At 59.8% G+C, this 19,518-nt stretch overlaps 1 protein-coding gene across 1 annotated transcript in view; it reads right to left on the bottom strand.

Annotated features, from left to right (window-relative positions):
* LOC125625181 (receptor-type tyrosine-protein phosphatase V-like) overlaps positions 1–19,518 on the bottom strand; it is a 55,266-nt gene that overhangs the window by 3,088 nt on the left and 32,660 nt on the right. Inside the window, exons 19-38 of the mRNA XM_048826925.2 lie at positions 19,285–19,419; positions 18,967–19,177; positions 18,428–18,495; positions 17,778–17,904; positions 17,396–17,443; positions 16,609–16,702; positions 15,757–15,847; positions 12,794–12,870; positions 11,807–11,941; positions 11,069–11,191; positions 10,016–10,176; positions 9,378–9,513; positions 8,252–8,331; positions 6,915–7,002; positions 6,125–6,215; positions 5,563–5,639; positions 5,275–5,409; positions 3,445–3,567; positions 2,724–2,881; positions 2,009–2,144 (exon numbers count right to left, since the gene is read on the bottom strand). Coding sequence (XP_048682882.2) covers positions 2,009–2,144; positions 2,724–2,881; positions 3,445–3,567; positions 5,275–5,409; positions 5,563–5,639; positions 6,125–6,215; positions 6,915–7,002; positions 8,252–8,331; positions 9,378–9,513; positions 10,016–10,176; positions 11,069–11,191; positions 11,807–11,941; positions 12,794–12,870; positions 15,757–15,847; positions 16,609–16,702; positions 17,396–17,443; positions 17,778–17,904; positions 18,428–18,495; positions 18,967–19,177; positions 19,285–19,419 — 2,294 coding nt within the window. The remainder of the gene's footprint in view (positions 1–2,008; positions 2,145–2,723; positions 2,882–3,444; positions 3,568–5,274; positions 5,410–5,562; positions 5,640–6,124; positions 6,216–6,914; positions 7,003–8,251; positions 8,332–9,377; positions 9,514–10,015; positions 10,177–11,068; positions 11,192–11,806; positions 11,942–12,793; positions 12,871–15,756; positions 15,848–16,608; positions 16,703–17,395; positions 17,444–17,777; positions 17,905–18,427; positions 18,496–18,966; positions 19,178–19,284; positions 19,420–19,518) is intronic.

Raw genomic sequence — 19,518 nt, forward strand, 5'->3', positions numbered from 1 at the left:
ATACTCTTCTTGGGAGGAGTCTGTACGAAAAGGTCAGGCCAGTTGCACTGCAGAACAGCGAATGGGTCTGGGTTCCGGTCTAATGACGCGCCTGGGGGAGTAAACACAAGTGGTTCAGACGTGGAGAGACCCTTCCCGGGATCTGGAGTGGGGATGTGTAGCAGGAAGTGTCATTCCAGGGAAACTGACTAAAAGGTCGGTAATCACTCAGGCTTCCCTGTTGGTTACTGGCCTCTAGGAGAACTGACCACCCCGGAGTGCGACTGCAGCTCGGCCATGGTGGCACCAAAACAGGACCAGCTCTAGGCACCAGCAAAGCAAGCGTGTGCTTGGGGCACAATTCCAGGGGGGCATTCTGCCCCCCCCCTTTTTTTTTTTTTGCTTGGGCAGTTGCACTCTCGGAGCTTGGGGCAGCAGAAAACCTCGAGCCGGCCCTGCACTAATGTCACGGTTTCACCCAGGGACCCATGTAAAATAAGAGCACCCTGGCCTAGATCCACAGCCACAAGCGAGCGCTCTGCTTCTGCCCCCATGTGTGGTCTGGAGGGCTCAGGTCCTACTGGCCCTTCCCTTGCCCGGCTGAGCAGCAGCTGGGAGGGGCAGGGGGTGTACATAAGAGAACCCCGTGTAACAGCTCTCCTCCAGCTCCCAGGGCCCATGGGGCTCGGATTAATTCGTTAACTGACTGGCTGTTTGCAGGGTGCTTGGCAGCAGGGACGTCACAGAAGGATTTTTATTACCAGTGGGATCGGGAATGTGGGGGAACTCGTCCCTAAAGGCTTCTGAGAAATAAACGAATTAACTTCCAACCCCTGTCCAAAAGCACGTCTGTGGAACCAGAGCTCGGCTCGGGCTGCGGCCAAGCCCAAGCCAGCAGATTCCAGCCTGCGCAGGATGAAATCCTGGGATTGGCACCCTGAGGCTGGTGTCACACTACCATCTAGTGGTGCGATGCCTCTGCGCTGCTCCCAATGCGGCCTCAACCCAATCTGCCATTGGAATGCGGGCAGAGGTGCCTCTGACGGCCCTCTGGGCTCCTCACCCTGACCTGCGGGCGAGCTGGGTGTCTCCCGCTGGTGCCCCGGCTGCAGGGCGCAGGTCGGGAAGGCTCAGATAGACACTCAGGGTATGGCTGCCCTGCAGCCGGGAGCGAGCATCCCAGCGCGGCTAGACAGACGCAAGCCTGAACCACCACCCGTGTTAGCTCATGTCTGTCCACCTGGGCTGGGATGCACACTCCCAGCTGCAGGGCAGCCAGACCCTCACTAATGAGCGGGGTGTAAGAACCTATCTATAAGAGAAAGCGGCACAGGATAACCCAAGAGACTTCCAATACCCCAGTGTACCAGGGCCTGTGGTTTTCAGTGCCCAGATCCTGAGGGGGAGGCGGCCGGGGATTTGCCCACATGGGAACAAACTAGGGGTCCATGCCCTGGCTGTCAGGGATGGATGGGAGCGGGGCTAGGATTGTGAGGATTTGATTTTTAGCTCCACCTGGTTGTTTCCTGGGTCTGGGCTGAGTGGAGGCTGCTGGCTTTAACCTTAACATCAAAGGCATTTACTGCCGATCCTCTGAGTTTTTAGGCACCTAACTCCCATTGAAATCAGTGGGAGTTAGGGGCCTAAATGCCACTGAGGATCTGGGCCTGAGAGTCCTTCCCCTGAGCTCCCAGCTGGGCTTGGGGCAGATGGAACGACCCCCCACCGCGAGCTGCTCCCCCCGCCCCCCGGCAGGGCATGGAGAGAGGGGCACAGAGCCCGGGCTAAGAACCACGCCATGTGTCGGGCTTGGAGCAGGATACCCGTCTCGGTGAGCTCAGTCGGGGCTGAGGCTGGGTGGGGAGAAGCTGCCCGAGGAGAGAGGAGGCTGACAGAGAACTCAGGGGTCCGTGGGTCTTCTCTGAGAAACTCTCCCCTATTGCACCCGGCTCCGGGCCTCTGTTCTGCACCTGGCCGTTGCTTCCCCAGGGCACACCTGGCCCCGACACCCTCCCTCCTCGCCACCTACCGGTGTCGGGGTCATGAGGCAGCAGCTTCTCATCAGCCTGAGGGTGACTCCATAGATGTCCACACTCCGCTCCGCTTTCATCTGGTGCAGCAGGCAGTCCAGGGCGATCAGCGTCCCCATCTGGTCAATGCCACTACTGAAAGGGGCAGCCGATGGGGGAGAGCCATCAACCCTCCTGCCACCCGCTACGCAACCCAGGGCACAGGCGCAGACGTAGGAGACGGACAAGGCCCGGATGATCATGGAGCCCGTCTCCCAGCAGGGCAGGGCAGGGCACAGACCCTCAGGAGAGAGGGACATTCACAGAGACCATGCCCAGGCAGGGCCGGGAAGTTGGCCTGGCCTCTGAATGAGCACTGAGGCAACCAGGGCATCTGGGCAAGCTGGGGGCTCATGGATGGCTATCTGAGACTACGCCCTGAACCAGGCTCTCTGGCCAGCCCCTGGCATCTCACATCCCCACGCTCGCTCCCCCGACGGGACCGCATACACTGACTGTCAGCATCTGAGCCGCAATCTGGCCCTGAAGGGACCTTTGGTCCTTACGTCTTCCTGGAGACCGGCAGGGGAGAACTGCCAGGTCATTTGGTCAGCTCCAGGCTGCCCCATGACTGGCCCAGCCCTGCAGTTGGCTTTCCCACGGGGATGTTCGTCCAGGGGGTTCTGGCCCCAGGGGACTCACAAGGGCATGGAAGAGGGAGTCACGTGACCAGACCTGCAGTGCAGGAGCAGTGGGCCGGCTCGCTTCCTGTGTGGCATGCACCGTCTAACTGCGGCGAGAAACTCCACCAGGGGCTGGGCATCTGGCTGCTGCTGGCACCCCCACAGAGGGTACAGGAATCGCTGCACCTGCCTCTCCTTCACTTTCTTCTCCTGGCAGAGCAGAGAGAGCTGCTGAGGTTACGGAGGAAGGGGGCATGCGTGGACGACAGGATGGGAGGGTGCTGCAATCAGCATGGACAGGCCTGGACACCAGGGGAGCAGGGAGAGCCCTGCTTCCTAGCCTCTGGCCTGTTAGGTGCCCTGCCACAGTGATGCATTGGGTCCTGTGGTGCCCCGTCACCTGGTCCATCTATGCTGGGTCAGCAGTGCCTGTGGGGGCAGGGCCCAGCCATCGCCCCAGCAGTGGGGTGCTGCAGTGGTAGCAGACAGAGGGACGGGGCATAAAAGCAGAGCTGTTCTCCCTAGGTCAGCTCCGCCCCTCACACTGCATCCGGTGGCATCTGTGTGACGAGTTTGCAGGTTCCAGTCAAGGTCCCAGGAGCCCGCAACTCCCAGACCACCCCCGCACTGGCTCTCGGGAGAGTCCAATAAGGCAATGAGCCACCAAAGCTGGAAACGTCTGCCTGTAGGGCAGGGCTGAGGTACATCTGCAGGGAGTGGGGGGAGCTCCCGGGGCTTGAGAAACCAGCTCTCCTGGCCTCAGAGGCACGTACGTGTTTCAGTTTGAGCTGAATGCACCTCCATCCCGAGACGTGCTTCTCCGGGCCCCGCTGGATGGTCAACATCTCTGTGTAGACTGGGCTACCCTCCAGGGGCCAGCATGCCTCACTCAGGACCTGCGCACAACAGCGACAGGTGCATCAAGCTCCCGGTGGCCCCATTTCGGATCAGCCCCCACTCGGCATTGCTCACAGGTGCCGGGCCAAGGGCACAGACAGCATCAGGATGACACTGTCCGGCAAAGGGCCATGTGGGTGGCCATCCTCCCGGAAGCCGACAGCCCACCGGTACGTTGGAAACATCGTTGCGGATTGCAGCCACCTTCACCTTAATACAGTGCGGCAGCCCAACGAGACTACAGCTCCCAGCGTGCCATGCTCCACCATAGCCGAGCTATCAGGCTGCATTGCATGCTGGGGGATGTAGTCTCTGGGGGCTGCACCTCCAGCATGAGGAGTGAAGGGTGGCTGTGACCCACTGGGTTTTATGCAAATTCTGCATGTTCTTTGGCCTTCTGGGAAGTTGCCTTTGGGAGCCCAGAGGGAGGGGAGGCAGCTGAGGCCTTGGAGGGGGTGCCCCTTCCTCAGGAGCACAGATTAGTGGAGAGAGATCCATCTTGGACTGCTGTCCCCTGTAAAACCAGAGGTCTCCATCGGGCTGCTGCCCTACTAACTAGCTGGGGTCTACCTCCCAAGGGGGCCACATGGACCATTTACTGCTTCCAGAGTTGGGACTCATTTTGTTTTCTACCTCAAATGTTACAAAGGGGTGGTGGGGGGAGGGAGCAGGCTGTCCCCACAATAGTGCCCACGGTCCCTGTGGTGCCATGGAGCCAGGCATCACCCATGCATGTCAGGGGAGCAGGGTCCTAACCTGGACCACAGCCTGCTCCACCCAGGGAGTTTCCAAGTCTGGCCCAAAGCTTCAGGAAACGGTGGCAGAGGCTGGTGAGACAAACCTGCGTGTGCGACAGTGCAGTGCCATGGAGACCACGCAGAAAATGCAGCACAGCCTGGGGGAGGGAGGTTCAAGGAGCCCCTCCCCTTGCCCCCAGTCAGCACCTACCAGGGCAGTATCACAAGTCACACCTGAGGTGGCTCTAGCCTATTTACCCCGGTGGTCAGCATGGCTCTTCCCCACTGGCAGAGAGCAGAACAACGAGATGCCCATGATGCCAGACTCAGCAGGCCAGTGGGAGGAGCAGTGCCAGGCTCCCACGTGGGCACTCTCCTCCTCCGACCGCATGGCGGTAACAAAGGTGGTAGGAAATTTTCTGTCAAAACTGTTTTTCAATGGAAAAATGGATTTTTGACCAGCTTTTCTCTGGGCATGCCTGCCCCAGTGGGTACCTCCGCTGGTTTGTTGACAACGGAACACCTGAAACCCAAACTCTTTCCACTTGGAAATGCTGCCATGGTGCCCGATGGGACTGTAGTTCGGTTGCCTCGTGGCTCTATTGTTATGCATGGGCAAGACTCCCTGATTAGACTACATCTCCCATGATGCACTGCCTCCCCTCTCCAACAGGGGATATTGTGGTGCATCATGGGAGATGTAGTCTGACTAGGGAGCTTGGTCCATGAAGGAAAATGGAGACATGAGGCAGACAAATTACAGTTCCCAAGAGGCACCGTGGCGGCTGCATTTCCAAATTGAAATATTTCAGGGTTTGGCCAAAATTTTTCAGTATTCAAATTTCTGCCAAAAAAATTGAGGTTGTCTGTAGAAAAAAAACCCTCCATTTTTCAACCAGCTGTAGCCATCACCTTATCTAAAGAGACCCCCCCAGCTCTCTTGCTAACCATGCAGCACCTGCGCCTTACCTGGCCCTTCTCCTGGCATGGTAGCAGGGTGACAATGGTGTGGACGCCATGGTCCCACACTAAGCGCCAGAATTCCTCCATGGTTACCTTGTCAGGCCCTTGCACGGCCAGATAGTCCCTGGCTGAACTGCAGCCCTGTGTGAAGAACCAGAGTCTTACTCGCCTGCCCCAGGGGTAGGGATCCTCAGAAGGGGTGAGTTCTGCTCCCCAGGGGATCAGGGTGGGTAGAGGGCCAGGCGGGGAGGTGAGGGAGTTCACTTCCCAGGGGATCAGGGTGGGGCAACTCACCGGGAGGAGCCAGGCTTGGCTGAGATCCGAGAAAGGGCCTTGTTCCAGCGGCGAAAATTTCACTCTTGAGCGATCATCTGCCAGACAGGCCAGGCATGAGGGGCTGGGGTGGGGGGGGGGGGGGCAGTTCTGCCTGGCTCAGCTCAGCACACCCAGCCCCACACAAGGAGACCAGCCTTCTGGCTCCAGCCCAAACTCCCTGCCAGCCTGAGCCATAGCTACATACGGCCTGTCATTTCTGCACTGGGTCTCTCCCTCAGTCCCTCTCCCCTTACTCTCAGCCCGGGGCGCATGCCCTCTGCCTGCACATAACCCCACTCCAGCCCCAGTCCATTCACTTCCATGCACGCTTCATCTGTGGCCAGGTCTTGCCTTGGGAACTCTCTGCCACAAGGCTGGGGGGAGGAGATAAGCCTGGAGATGCTAGAGAGGGCCCCATTTCGACAAGCTCCCCTGATCCTGAAGCTGCAAGTCCAGCCCTGGTGCTTCCCCCACCCCCACGCCACCCCACGCACACAGCTGGTGCCAGCCCTGGGGATAGGGGCGCGTCAGTGGCACCTACATGGGAGGATGCTGGAGACAGGGCGGCTCTCCTGGATGCCTGAAGATGGTGCTGCAGAGCTGGCTTTGTCCTTTGCAACCTCTAGGAGGATCTGCCACAGGGAACCGGAGGGAGGGAGGGAGTGGGAGAGATCAGGCCCTTTCCGAGCTATGCCCAGCCAGGGCGACGGGGGTGGAGGGAGCGCGCTGGGACTGGGCGGATGGCGGCTGTGGGATGCCCTGCCCCGGAAGACAGCAGGGGGTGAACCCAGTCCACAGGACACAGCTCCCAGGGCGAGCTTTCATCCGCACCCCAGCTCAGGGAGTCAGCCCCGTGCCTCAGTGTCCCCATTGGGGCTGCTGCCACGCTGCCCGCTAAGTTTGCTTCCCTGGGAGATTTGGTGCAGCAGCCACGGGGGATGCCCGTGGAGTGTAGCACCTCTGCCTGCCCCCTGCCTCCGATTCCCTGTGTGGATCCGCCCCTGGGGAGTCTCAGGGAGGGCTGGTGTCCTGGCCGTGTCTGCTCTGCAGGGGGATCAGGAGGGAAGCAGCGTCGGCCATCCTCCAGCTGGCGGGGTGTCCCAGGCCTGGCAGCGTTGCCATGGCAACGGGTGCCCCCAGCGCCAGCCATCTCCACAACAGTCAAATCTGGCGGGAGCCTGACTGAGCAGGGGCTGCTCGTGGGGGTGCGGGGGGTGCTTGTGCGTCTGGCCCAGCCACTAATGCTCCCGTCACCCCAGCGCGTGTGCGTGCGTGCCTGGGGGAGCTGGCCTCTGTGATCCCCAGCAGGGCGCTGCTCCCGGTGCTCCTACCTCATACTCCCGCAGGAAGCCCGCGTTGGACTTGGCCGATTTCTGGGCATGGTGCGGCAGGAAGCTTTTGAGAGGGATCGGGCAGGAGCTGGGAAAACAAGGGGTGGAGGTGGGGGGTTAATAAACCCCCCCCATCTCACGAAGAGCCAGGCCACTCGGTCGACAGGGTGAACCCCCTCCCTGGCCTGACCCTGCTAGCAGCCAGGCACCGGCCAGCTGGAAAGGGCATCCCAAGGCCGGCCAGCTGCCATGAGCCCCGCTGGCCTGCAAGGTGCATCTCCGCTGAGGGTGGGAGACCCAGTAGCGGAGCCCACTGCCTTGGGGGGGTGAGCTCCGTGGAGGCTGCCCAGGCAGTGTTAGGCCCCTGAGGTATCAGCGCAGGAATGGCACTAGGGACTGCGTGGCTGCAGAGCCGGGTGCGGGGCGCCCCACTGTGGAGGTGTGACGAAGCGGGACTGTTCTTAATGTTTCCTCTGAATAGTGTGGGGGTGCCTCAGTTTCCCCTAGGCAGTTCTTAAGTATCTAGGTGGTGGGGTAAGGGTGTATGATCATTGCAGACCCGTAGAGGGCAGGTGTGTGCAGGGGTCTGGACACAGAGAATGGCCGACACCCTGTTTCCTGGCAACTGATGGCCTGACCCTTCCCCCCTGCAAGGTGAGAGCTGAAGGGTTGGAGAACAAAGGAATCCGGTGACCTCCTGGCCCAGGAAAGGGACAAAGCCCAGAGGAGTCGGGACTGGAGAGAGTTTGAGTTGGGGGCTGGCTGGGGACATGGAGTGAAGTGCAGACGTGGCTGTCTGGCTCACTGCCCCCCAAAATGGACCCACCTGAGGGGTCCTGTTCTCTGCACCTGCAAACTCTGTTTTAGACCATGTTCCTGTCGTCTAATAAACCTCTGTTTTACTGGCTGGCTGAGAGTCACGTCCGACTGCGGAGTTGGGGGGCAGGACCCTCTGGCTTCCCCAGGACCCCGCCTGGGCAGACTCGCTGTGGGAAGCGCACGGAGGGGCAGAGGATGCTGAATGCTCCGAGGTCAGACCCAGAAAGGTGGAAGCTGTGTGAGCTGTGTGTCCTGCAGACAGGCTGCTCACAGAAAGGAGACTTGAGTCCTGACTGACTTCATGGGGAGCAGTTCCAGAGCATCGCCCAGGGACTCCGTGACAGGAGGGAAAGGACCGAGGCCAGACTTTGGCCCTGCCTCGGTGCAGGGAGCAGGCCCGTTTGCGGGGATTTCTGAGTCCCTATTGCTGGGAGCCAAAGCCCAGGCCTGGGTCGGGATCGGAGTCTGAGGCGCTGAACCCAAGCGCCCACACGTCTGGGACGGGCTAGGTGCCTTACATCTCCGTCCCGGACTGGCCCAAGAGCAGCTCCTCCGTGATCTTCTCCAGAATGCAGCTGTGCAGAAAAACATACTGGCCCTGGAAGGCAAGGGCAGGTGGTCAGCACAGAGCGAGCCCACCTGAACCGCGGCACCGCACAGAGCACGGCCTTGTGCAGCGAGTCAGGAGCCCCAGCCAGCCCTGCCGCTGGGTGAGTCAGTCTCCCTCTTTGTCCAGTGGGGCCAGTAACACTGGCCCCATCGCCCCATCCTGGCCGGGGGGGAAGCACTAAGCTTTGTGCCCGGCTCTGGGAGCGTCCCGTGTGCCAGTGAGATGATTCGGGTCAAAGAATTCCCAACAAGGGCCCAGCATGGAGTCGAGCAGCAGGATCATGCACGCTGCTCCTGGCCGCCGTTTTCACCATGCTTCGCGGGATCCCCTCCGGGTTACCCAGCGCCCACAGCCAGCCTTTCTGAGGAGGCTCCCGCAGGCCTCATTAGCCCCTGGCAGCTTGTCCCTGGCTTCTGCTGTGGCTGCATGTCCGGGGGTGCTGTGAGGGTCCGGTGGCTGGGGAGAGCCGACCTCCGGGCCTCAACTCACGGGCGCCTTGTGCAGCTTGTCGCGGCCCCGGACGTGCACGGGGCAGCGTGGAGCTGCTCACACCTGGGGCCTGCCGAGTTGTTCTGGGATAGGCTCAGGCCAATCTGATTTTGATTACACACACCCTCCCAGCTACCACCCGGGCCCCCCCAGCTCATCCTGTCCCTGGGTGCTGTTGGCTACGATGCTTCCCCAGACTGATGCTCCGGGCCTGCTCCCACTGAATTCTGGGCCCTGAAGAACCGTGTGTTCTTGCTGGTGGTCTGGCCGGGCCCACAGCTGCTGGGAGATGGCAGGGGAGGGCAGCTCGAACAGGGGCACATCTGAGCCCCGCTCGGGACACAAGTCCGTATGGGCCTGAGTTCAGAGCCGCGCTGGGGCAGGGGGCCGAGGCAGCAACGTCCTGCGGCCGACGGGGGCACAGCTGAGGGATGTCAGGAGCTGGCTGATGTGCAAAGGGGCGGGAGGGCTAGCCGAGCTCTGGGCTCCCTCCCAGGCCCGCTGATTTGGCGGCAGGGCGGAAGGAAGAGGGCCAAGGGCCTCACCAGCGTCTGAATCATCTGGTAGCGGCTCATCCGCATGGTGTAAATGGTATTGAACACGTCCACCGCCTTCTCCTCCTTCAGCTGATGCAGCAGCCTGTCCAAGGCAATGAAGGTGCCGCTGCGGCCCACCCCCGCACTGCAAGAGCACAGACAGCAAGGGGTTAACACGGGCAGGTCTTCCTCCAGCCCTCCGGTTCCACTGCCCCCCCAGCAGGCAGGCACCAGCCCCAATGAGGGGGGAGGAGATGGCCATCAGCCTGAAGGAGCTGTGGGGTTGTGGGGCCGAGGAGCTGTCCCAAGGTGGGGGGGGATCTGTGGGGGTTGTGGGGCCCAGGAGCGGTCCTGGGGGGGGGGTTGTGGAGCTGGGGAGATGGCCCCAGAGCTGCACCGGAAGGTGGGGAATCATCTCCATAGTCTCCAGCACTCGCAGAGATAGGGCAGGGGCAGCGTCCCTCACTCACTGTCAGCTGGGAGCTGCCTCTCCAGACCAGACCATTCTCAGGGCTCTCACCGCCCCATGGCTCCAGCCCCCACATACAAGGAGGGGCCCAATTTCCCAGGTCATCTCCCAGCTCAGGGAAAGACACCCCTTCTCCAGCAGCCCCCACCTGGCAGAGCTAAGGCAGGCAGGGCCTCACCTGCAATGCACCAGCGTTGGCCCAGAACCCTTGGCCGTCTGCATGTGCCCTCGTGCCAGGTCCCGGAAGGCCAACAGGGAAGCTGTGGACTCGGGAATGCCGTGGTCGGGCCACGCCGTGTAGTGCAGGTGGGTCACACGTCTCTCCTCCCGTAGGTCCTCCTGTCACAGACGGTGACTCGGCGTTAGTGTGCGGCAAACCCGAATCTCAGTGGGGTATTCACAGGGAACGTTCCCAGCCCCTTCTGGAGCCCAGGGTCTGTCCACTACAGCTCCCTGAGTTATCTCCAGGGGCCAGAATCAGCTACCAGAACTTGGAGAGACTGATGCTGGGGCTGCATCTCTGGGCATCGGAGACCCACAGCCAGCCCTGGGCCTCTGGGATCCCCAGACGCTCCCCAGCCAGCCCTGGGCATCGGTTACGTCAGCACTGAGCAGTCATGCAAACCCGGCATGGACGAGACACTCACGTCTGAGAGATCAGGTGCCTGACGCTACTGGCCAGAGCCAGGCCCTTGCACTGTTCTGTTCAGGGCCCTGTCCTGCGGCCATCTCCATGGCATGCGATTGCCTGGGCAGGCTGCACCATGTGGCTCTGCCAACACGCTGCCCCGCAGCAAGGCCAGGCCTGGGGAAGCCTCATGGGCAGCAGCCTGGATACCAGCTGGTGGGGGCATGGAGCTGGCTCATCAGAGCATGCAGTTAGCATAGTGCTGCCTTTGAGGCGATTGAGCATCTGGAAACAAACAACCCTGGGCGATGCACAGCACCCCCTGATGGGAATGGGGAAGCAGGGCGGGGGTGACGGTGAATGGGAGGGGGATGGCACGCCCGGGAAGCCGTGTGCTGCCCGCCCTGGTAGCTGTGGATTATTGACAATCCTCAAGATGAGTCCCGGTGCGGACCGACCCGTTTCGCTTGTGGCCTCGTTGGAACCCTGCTGGCCAGAGGCGAAAGGGCAGGCCGCCCCCGGGACACCTCCCCCAGCGAGACACCCCCACAGCAGTGCCCTCGGCGGGGGCCTGCGCCAGGCTCCTCTCGGCCGCTCACTCACGTGCCAGAGCTTGAACGTGCGCGTGGTCCACTCGTCAGCGCTGCTCTGGGAGAGCAGGGCCACACGGATGTGTCCGTAGGAGACCGGCGACAACTCTGAAGGCCAGTAGTGATCACACAGCACCTGGGGGGAAGGCAGGGCGTGGGGACAGGGAAACCAGCACAGGGAGAGAGACCGGTGCCCACAGAAGACAGCTGCAGCCACTGGAGAGATGGGCCCGGATGAAACTCCCCAGCTCAGCATGCTCCAACGCCAAGCTGAGGCTTTGGGCCACATCTCGTCTTCTGCAGGGGGAGCAGAATCTGGGCATGGAGACAAATGCAGCATGGGCTAGTGGTTTGGCGTCTGCTCCCCACTGCGTGTCTTTGGGCAGCTCACATCCCCCCTCTGTGCCTCAGTTTCCTCTTTGGTAGGACGGGGCTAGGGCCAGCGTCCTCCATGCCGAGGGGCCGTGTGGGTTCATTAGTGCCCATGCACAGTGCTCGTCTCACAGCTAAGTTATTGTCTGCACCTAGATATTAGAGGAACGGGCGCTCTGGAAATACCTAGTGGAGACAGACGTCGCCTGGCCGGGTGCCCACACATCCAGCAGTACCACTGCCCCTTCCCCCTGCCCTACAGGCCTCCCGCTATTACGTTGCTGGGCCCAGCATGGCTGCACGAATGGAGCAGCATTCGCATGTGGCTGTGGGTCAGGCCCCTCCTCGCCCAGCAGCGCGCGCCCAGCACCAGCCCTACCCGTCCGTTCTCCATGCCCACTGTCAGCATGATGATGTTGCAGATGCTCTGCTCCCAGACCAGCCTCCAGAAATCCTCAATGGTTTTCTTCAGCGGCCCCTGGGTGACAACGAACTCCTGTGGGGAGGTGTAGCCCTGGGGCAGAGACCAGAGAGTCAGAGTCAGCCCGGGCCAGAAGCTGAGAGACCCTGGATTTGGGGATGAGTAGATGACCTACTGGGTCCCTCCAGGAGAGGGGTGCCCGTTGACCTCAGCATTGCTGCCAGGATGGGCACACTCCCTGGGCAGCAGGTGGCAGCTGGGGGCTATTATAGGATGCCCTGGAAGAGTGTGTTTCCCTCTCTCTGGCATGAGAGAGATTGGACGCCCCTCAAACCCCTACAGTGCGAGCCTGCGGGGAGAAGCATCTGACCCCAGACTGCTGCCGGAGAGCAGAGACGACTAGATGGACCCTGGTTCTGATCCAGTCTGGCCATTCCTGTTTACTGCCTTTGACACACTCATGCAACACGCGTACATGTGCACACACGCTCCCAGGCATGTTGGGTGCCCCCTGTCCGTTACCTGGGGAAGCCCCCTGGACGGAGGCTGGGGGGCCAGGTCCAACATCAGTCAAGTGCAGCTGTACAGATTCGGAGGAGAAAGAGGAGACAGACAGATCAGGCAGTGAATCCAGAGAGGCTGAGAGTGAGAGTGTCCTCAATCGGCAGAGCAGCAGCTGTGACCACTCCCCCATGCACACAAGCAGGGGCACACACACAAACACACACTTCACAGACCCCAGGCCACAGCCAGCCTGGCTGCGCCAGTCCCCCGTCTCCAACACCTTCCACCTGTCCCAGCTCCAATGCCATCTGCCAGCCAGCCCCAGATGTTAATGGGACCGAGCCCCTCCTGTGACCGAGCCCCCTGCATGTGCCAGCTATGCCCCCCTCGTGTGCGGGGATTCCTCGGGGGCTGTGGTGGGGGAGGCGAGCAGGCACTCACGGGGATGTAGTTAGCGTTGATGTAGTCGGAGTGGGGCTCCTGCCCCAGCTGGCTCAGCCTGACTCTTGAGTGGTCGTCTGCAAGAAACCAAAGCAGCGATCACGCCGTGCGCTGCATCTCGCCGAGCCAGACCCCAGTCCTCTGGGGAACCCGGCTCAGGGGCAGCATGCTCCGCTTCCTTCTCAAGTCCCCCCCCTTCTCCAGCTGGGCACAAGGAGGTCAGAAGGAGACAAGGGCCCTTCGGCCTACACCCCTTGCCCCACCCAGGAAGGTCAGCCAGGCCTGTGGGTTGGGTTAGGCCCTTCCCACCCAGGTCCCTTGGCCTGTCCTTCAAAGCTCGATTGTATTTTGGAGAACGCAGGTCACACTAGCAAGTGGGAGGGCTGGCCCAGGCTAGGGTCCTGGGGCCGGCCCCACCTCTTTCCTGTCCAGGCAGCACCCTCAGACGCCCGCTCCGTGCCTGGTGTGAGATGGTCGGTGCTGCTGAGACGCTGGGGAGGGGCCATCACACCTTTCAAGAGGCAAATCATGCCCGGGGAGGAGGAGGAGGAGGAGTACCTCCATGGGGCTGTTCTGGTTCCTGGGCCTGAAAGGGGACGCCCCAGGGGTTGCTGCGTCTCACCGACTCACAGGGAAGGTGGGCTCATGCATAATGTTCAGCTGTAGCAGCGACGGAGCCAGCGTGGGGCGGTGACTCTGCAGTGCCCAGCGAGCTCGGGAAGAGCTCCTGGCCCGACCCAGCCTCTCCCAGCTCTGTGCACCTGTGACCCAAGAACCCCTCAACGCCCACTAGCAAGGGGGCTACTGGACTGTCCTGATTCTCCTGTGGACCTTCTGGTCATGTGAAGATTTAAATGAAAGCCAGGGTGACACTGGTCATTGTTACTGCTGTGAAATGTATGCCCAGATACTAGGGAAGGACTTATGTACGTCTACTGCACATATGTTCTTAGAGTCAGTATCACAGCAGAGGTGGAGAACCAGGTGTCCTGTCAGACACGGGATGTTTAGTCTCCTGCCCCTCTGTTGAAATGTAAATGAAGTATTGTCTCATTCACAATGGGTGCCCCATCACCTGTCTAAGCTGAATGCAGATGAAGGATTGCCCGAATGTCAGAAAGCAACTAACAGGTAGAGAAACACAGCAGGGAAAGAGAACTTTTTCTGGAGATACACTTCAAAGGTTCGCTGGACTCTTTTTGGGGAACAAAGAAGACACCCCATCATCCTGCCCCTAGGACATAAAAGGGCAGCACGTTTACATTCATGAAAACGGGATCACAACCAGCCTGGACTGAAGACACTTGTAGAAGGCTTTGGGTGAGACACACTTCATCAGACAGGAGGTGAGTCTGTTAATTAAGTTTAGTTGCTAGAAAGGGTGTGATGATTTTGTTTTCTGTGTCACCTTTTGTTTCCTTTATCGTTACTCACTATCCCTTGAATCTTGAGTCTTTGAGATACACTGCTAGTGAAATCAAGGATACGTGTATTACCAGTGCTGGGATACTGAGCAAGGTGCTGATCCTGCCTTGAATCGGACAAGATGGTGTGTGCACTGTTCCCTTGGGGACAGCAGGCCTGATGATACTGTGAGTGATCAGTGGATAAAGGCTGAGCAGTACAGGGGAACGTTTCAAAGGGGCCCGGAGACTGGGGTGCACCTGTTGTTAACCTGCAAGGCGGAGTCAGGGCTGGCAGAGCCCAGAGGAGAGGGCTTGGGTGGTGCCAGGGAGCTTACACCCGGTTAGGCCCAAACAAGACTCCCTCATACTGGAAGCAGGGGGTAACAAGGGGACTCACAGTCCTGGGCACCCCGAGAAATGTTACAACACTCCTCTCTCCTCCTCTCCCCTGGCACACCGGGGTGTGTGTGTCAGAGCTAATGACATGCACACAAGGTGAGATGGGAGCTGGCCCTGGCCTGGGGGTCTTCTCAGCCTCCCATGGGGCAGTATGCCCCAAAGGGCGGGATTCTGCCCTGAGCTCCCCCCGCCCCCTCCAGGAATAGTACAGGGACAACACAAGTGGTGGGAGGCTGGAGGGGTCAGGGAGCAGCCCCCTGTTGCTCGCAGCGCCCCCTGCTGGCAGATGCACAGACCACGGAGTTGTCCTTTTGCTGTGGCCAAAACTTGGGGGTCATTGGAAGGAGGAGGGGAATAAGGAGGGGGGCCATTCAAGTTTAAAGGATCAGTGAGATCTGAGGTGAGATGGGAGACCCAGCCCTGCTCAGGCTCACCAGGCCACCTCAGGAATAACTGTGGGCAGGCTGTCAGTGATCAGTGATTGTGGGTGCCCCACCAGAGAGGCCGTAACCGGGCCTGATTCTGAGAGGCTGAGCACCCACAGTGCCAGCAAACCAAAGGGATCTGCAGGGGCTCAACACTTCTGAAAACCAGGGCCTGGGTGTCTCAAACTGGCATGCAAAATTATAATCCCTATCTTTTATATAGCGCCTTTTCACCCGCACCACTCGCCATCCTTATCCCCAATTTACAGATGGGGAAACTGAGGCACAGGAGATGACGTGACCCTGCTCTATCCAATAGGCCATGCTGCCTCCCACATTGGCCACTCTGGAAATCAGAGTAGCAGCTGTGTTAGTCTGTATTTGCAAAAAAAAAACGGAGGACTTGTGGCACCTTAGAGACTAACCAATTTATTTGAACATGAGCTTTCGTGAGCTACAGCTCCGATGCATCCGATGAAGCTCACAAAAGCTTATGCTCAAATAAATTGGTTAGTCTCTAAGGTGCCACAAGTCCTCCTTTTCTTTTCACTCTGGAAATGTCTCCTGAAGCTTTCTGTGCCTTGGTGTCCCTGGGTGTGGCAAGGAGATGATAACCCCCCTGCCGCTGGGGTGGGGGCTTGGTTAGTGTTCCCCCAAGATCCTGGGATGGAAGGTGCCAGGGAAGGGCAGAAGGGGGGGGAGGGAGACATAGGGGCTGAGCCCCGAAACTTACAGGGCAGCACGTGGGGGTATCTGTTCTTGGACATGTTGGCTGGAAGTTCCGCTTCCACCTTAGGCTGCTCCTTCCCTACCTCCTTCAGCTCCTGCAGGGCACAAGGATAAACCCAGTGATGCCTCTCTGGGACAGATGGGCTGGGGTGGAGAGGGCCAGCCAGGAGGCCGCCCAGCAAGAGCCTCCGCAGCCCCAGCTTGCCACACGCAACCAATGGGCCTCCACGGTGTTTGGAGAGGCAGAGCTTGTTTGGTCTCCTGGGGCCACATTTGGCTTTCACAGCAACATGGATCACGAACAGCCTGATGGAGACTCCCCAGGGTACAGCCCGGGAGCGGCAGGGGAGAGCTCGGCCACTCAGGAGGGTTCAGCATCAAATCCCCCAGCTCCTGGGACTCCCGAGGGCAGCCGTGGTCAGACCTTCCCGTAAAAGCGCCCCAGCACCTGTGACTTTGTGCGCCAGGCTCGGGGGCAATGGAGGTGGCACCGGTAACAGCGGTAGTGTAGACACGGCCGCACAAGCTGGTGACCCGAGTGTACACCCCCGGTCCCCAGCAGGCTTGTTCTCCGGTTGCCAGACCGGGCCACCAGGACCTCACGACTATTGTTACCTGCGCTAGTGAGCCTGGAGCTGGGGCGGGCATGCCACGCCACGTTGCCAGCAGACGTCCACGGGCAGTGTAGACGTAGCTGCTTTTTCTGCTACGTCCCCTCCCCACCCCCTTCGATGGGCAATTGTACCCAGCGAATGCAGACCCGCTCGGTTATTTCCCCAACCCCCATGTGACGCTGACGGCATATCTCCACTGTCGCCGCCCCCAGGAGCACGCTCTCCTTGCACCCGATGCTCACCTCAAAGTCCTGGAAGAAGCCGTGGTTGGCATTTGCCGTCTTCGCCTCGTAATACTGCTTGAAGCTCTGGATGGGGATCGGCCGGTGGACGTTTCTGCAGGAGATATAATTGTGCCCTTGGCGATGGGAAACAGGCAGTGCAGGGGTTTACTACCATACTGCCCCAGAGAGTCCTATGGCCTGGGTTATGCAGGAGGTCAGCCCAGATGATCTGGCCTTGGAATCTATGAACCCCAAACCTAATGACCTGTGACACCTCGGTCCCCTGTGCCGTCTTGCACTGGGACATCCACAGAGCGATGGCACTCGGCCTGTCCCACCTCCTGTGGCAGGGGTTCCTCCCAGCCCCTTTGGCTGCAGGCCTGTAAGGACGTTTGCACTCTCAGCTAACGGGGTTTCTCCTCTTTTCGCCCAAGCACTAGCATAGCGGCCCCAGCCCATGGAGGGGCCTGGCCTTCGCTCTGTGTCGGTGCACTGGTTACTTAGCACTGGATGCATTTCAGGGTGATGAAGGCTGTGACCGACCTTTGGAACGTGGGAATCTGCCCAGAGGCGGCTGGGGCTTGACATCACAGCTGCCAGTGACTTAGATAAGGAAGGGTTAGCAGGTGAGCGGCGTGGCAACTGCTGGCCCTTTAAAAAGAGACCCCGATGGACCAGATTGGCAGGAGCAGCCTACAGCCATGCTCCCTTTGTGGCTCGTCGTGGAGAGCTGGCATGTGGGTAGGCAAGGAGACAGCCTGAGTCCCCGACTCCCGCCCGTCCCTGCCAGGAGCAGCACGCTCACCTCAAGCTGTACGTGGCCATTTCTTGCGATAAGTTACTCTTCTTGGTTCTGAAAGGAAAGCACAGGGGATGTCACCCGTCCTGGCAGCACCGTGGCTGGGGCCAAGCGCCCTGTTTAGCAGCGGGGAGGGTCTGCGAGAGGGCACGCCTCCCTCCCGCTCACGCAGATGACGCGGGGAACTTTTCAGTGTGGATTCCCCATCACGCCCAACAGCTCACACTGGCTATGCTGGACCTGGCCCACCCTTTTCGATACACATCTGCTGTCGGTCAGCTCCTTGTTCAGTGAAAGCCAATCGCATTGTCTTTGCTCTCAGCAGCTTTTCCTACCACTTCCCAGGCCCATCCTGGATCTCATCCCTCGGGAGACAGGCCTCCTTTACCTTTTCGTTCGGACCCGCTTCCAGCAGACCCAGCCGAAAATCGCTGCAAACGTCAGGAGAAAGCCGGCGACAATTCCAGCCACGACCGGCACTGTAACAGGACTGGGGTCTGAGCCAGCTCCAGCCGCTGAAGACAAAGACCGTGGGGATTCTTTGGATTTGTACTGTGCGTTCCAAAAGATTCCGCCGTGCTCCGCAAACTGACCCAGACACGCCCCCTGCGAGTCACCCACCCCTGCTTCACAGCCAGGATCACCGGACATTGGGATAAGAGGGGAAGGAGGACCAAGCGGTTAGGGCACTAACGGAAGACTTGGCAGACCTGGGTTCAAGTCCTCGCCCTGCCACTGACTTCCTGTGAAGCCTGGGGCAAATCCCTTAGCTGCTCTGTGCCTCAGTTTCCCATGTGTATAATGGGGTTGATTGCTCTGCCCTGCCTTGCCTTACAAGGTCAATACAGTAAAGGCTGTGAAGCGCTTTGAGATCCACGGATGACAAGCGAGTGCTAGGTATTATTATTAAATGTAATCTACACTTTCTGAGATTTTCTGCCCTGCCATTAGTGACAATTAAGGAACTCTCCTAGCAGAGACAGCTAGAGGGGATAGCTAGTAACACCACTGCTGAAGCAGCATGAGGAATCGCCTTACCCGAAAATGCCGTGAAGGACACAGAAGGATCCACCAGGTTGTATTTGGTGAAAGCAGCAATGCTGAACCTATGGCAAAGCCAAGAGCAGAGGTTAGTCCCAGACGCTCAGAGGAAACAGGATTGGCCTGACCCTGGCACTGGATTTCCAGCCCCATACAGAAAGAACGTGGTGCTGGGGAAATGGAAACCAGCAATGAGATGGTGCCTGTCTGGGCCAGCCGGGGAGATGGGTGCCAGGAAGGCAACATGGGAGCTGGTTTGTGATATTTTCCTATTGGGAAAGTCTGATTTTCCTACAGGGAATTTTGAAATGTGGGAGGGTGGGGAAGGTTTCCAGACATTCGTACATTTCCCAGTCTTTTCCTCGGACCACCACCCAGGGCAGCCACCTTGGTCCCACTGAGTCCCCCTGGCGTAGGTGTTTGGGGTGTGAGGGAGCTGCAGCCCTGTTCTCACCACATAGCCGTGCTCCCTTTCCCCTTCCAGCCCTCCTTGTCTGCCAGCATCTGCCAGAGCAGGGGTCCCCTCCTGTGCTCACCTGTACTGAGTGTTTGCCTTCAGCTTCCCATTGCAGATCTCCCGGGACTGGCCACACTCGTCCGTTCCCACTAGCACTGACAAGGTTTGAGGAGTGCTCCTCTTGTCCGCATGGAAGGGATTGGGGAACAGCACAGCCACGTAGGAGTCCTCCTGTCCGTAATAGTGATCATACCAGGTGCTGGACACGATTTCCTGGGTGGGCCTCGACACTGGAGTTAAAGACACAAGCGTATCAGCAGCAGCCCCCGCGCCTCGGCGGGCAACTGTGCACCCCGGGTCTCAGCGGAGCCGGCGCGGGCGAGAGGCGGGCACTCACGTGACTCGTTGCTGGTGACGATGACAGCATAGTACTCGATCTGGCCGTTCTCCTCGCTGAACGTGTCCGGGGAGATGAGCACTCTGGAGCCAGGCTCAACCCGCGGGACGTCTGCTCGTACTGGCGGAGGCAGGACTGAAATGGAAACATGGCCGGCCCAGGGGGGTTAGGGCTGGAGCTTGGCTCGGTCCTGAGCAAGTTGCACCCCACAGCCCCAGTGCAGCAGTTTCGCTA

Source organism: Caretta caretta, chromosome 21 (genome assembly GCF_965140235.1).
Source record: "Caretta caretta isolate rCarCar2 chromosome 21, rCarCar1.hap1, whole genome shotgun sequence".
NCBI lineage: Eukaryota > Metazoa > Chordata > Testudines > Cheloniidae > Caretta > Caretta caretta.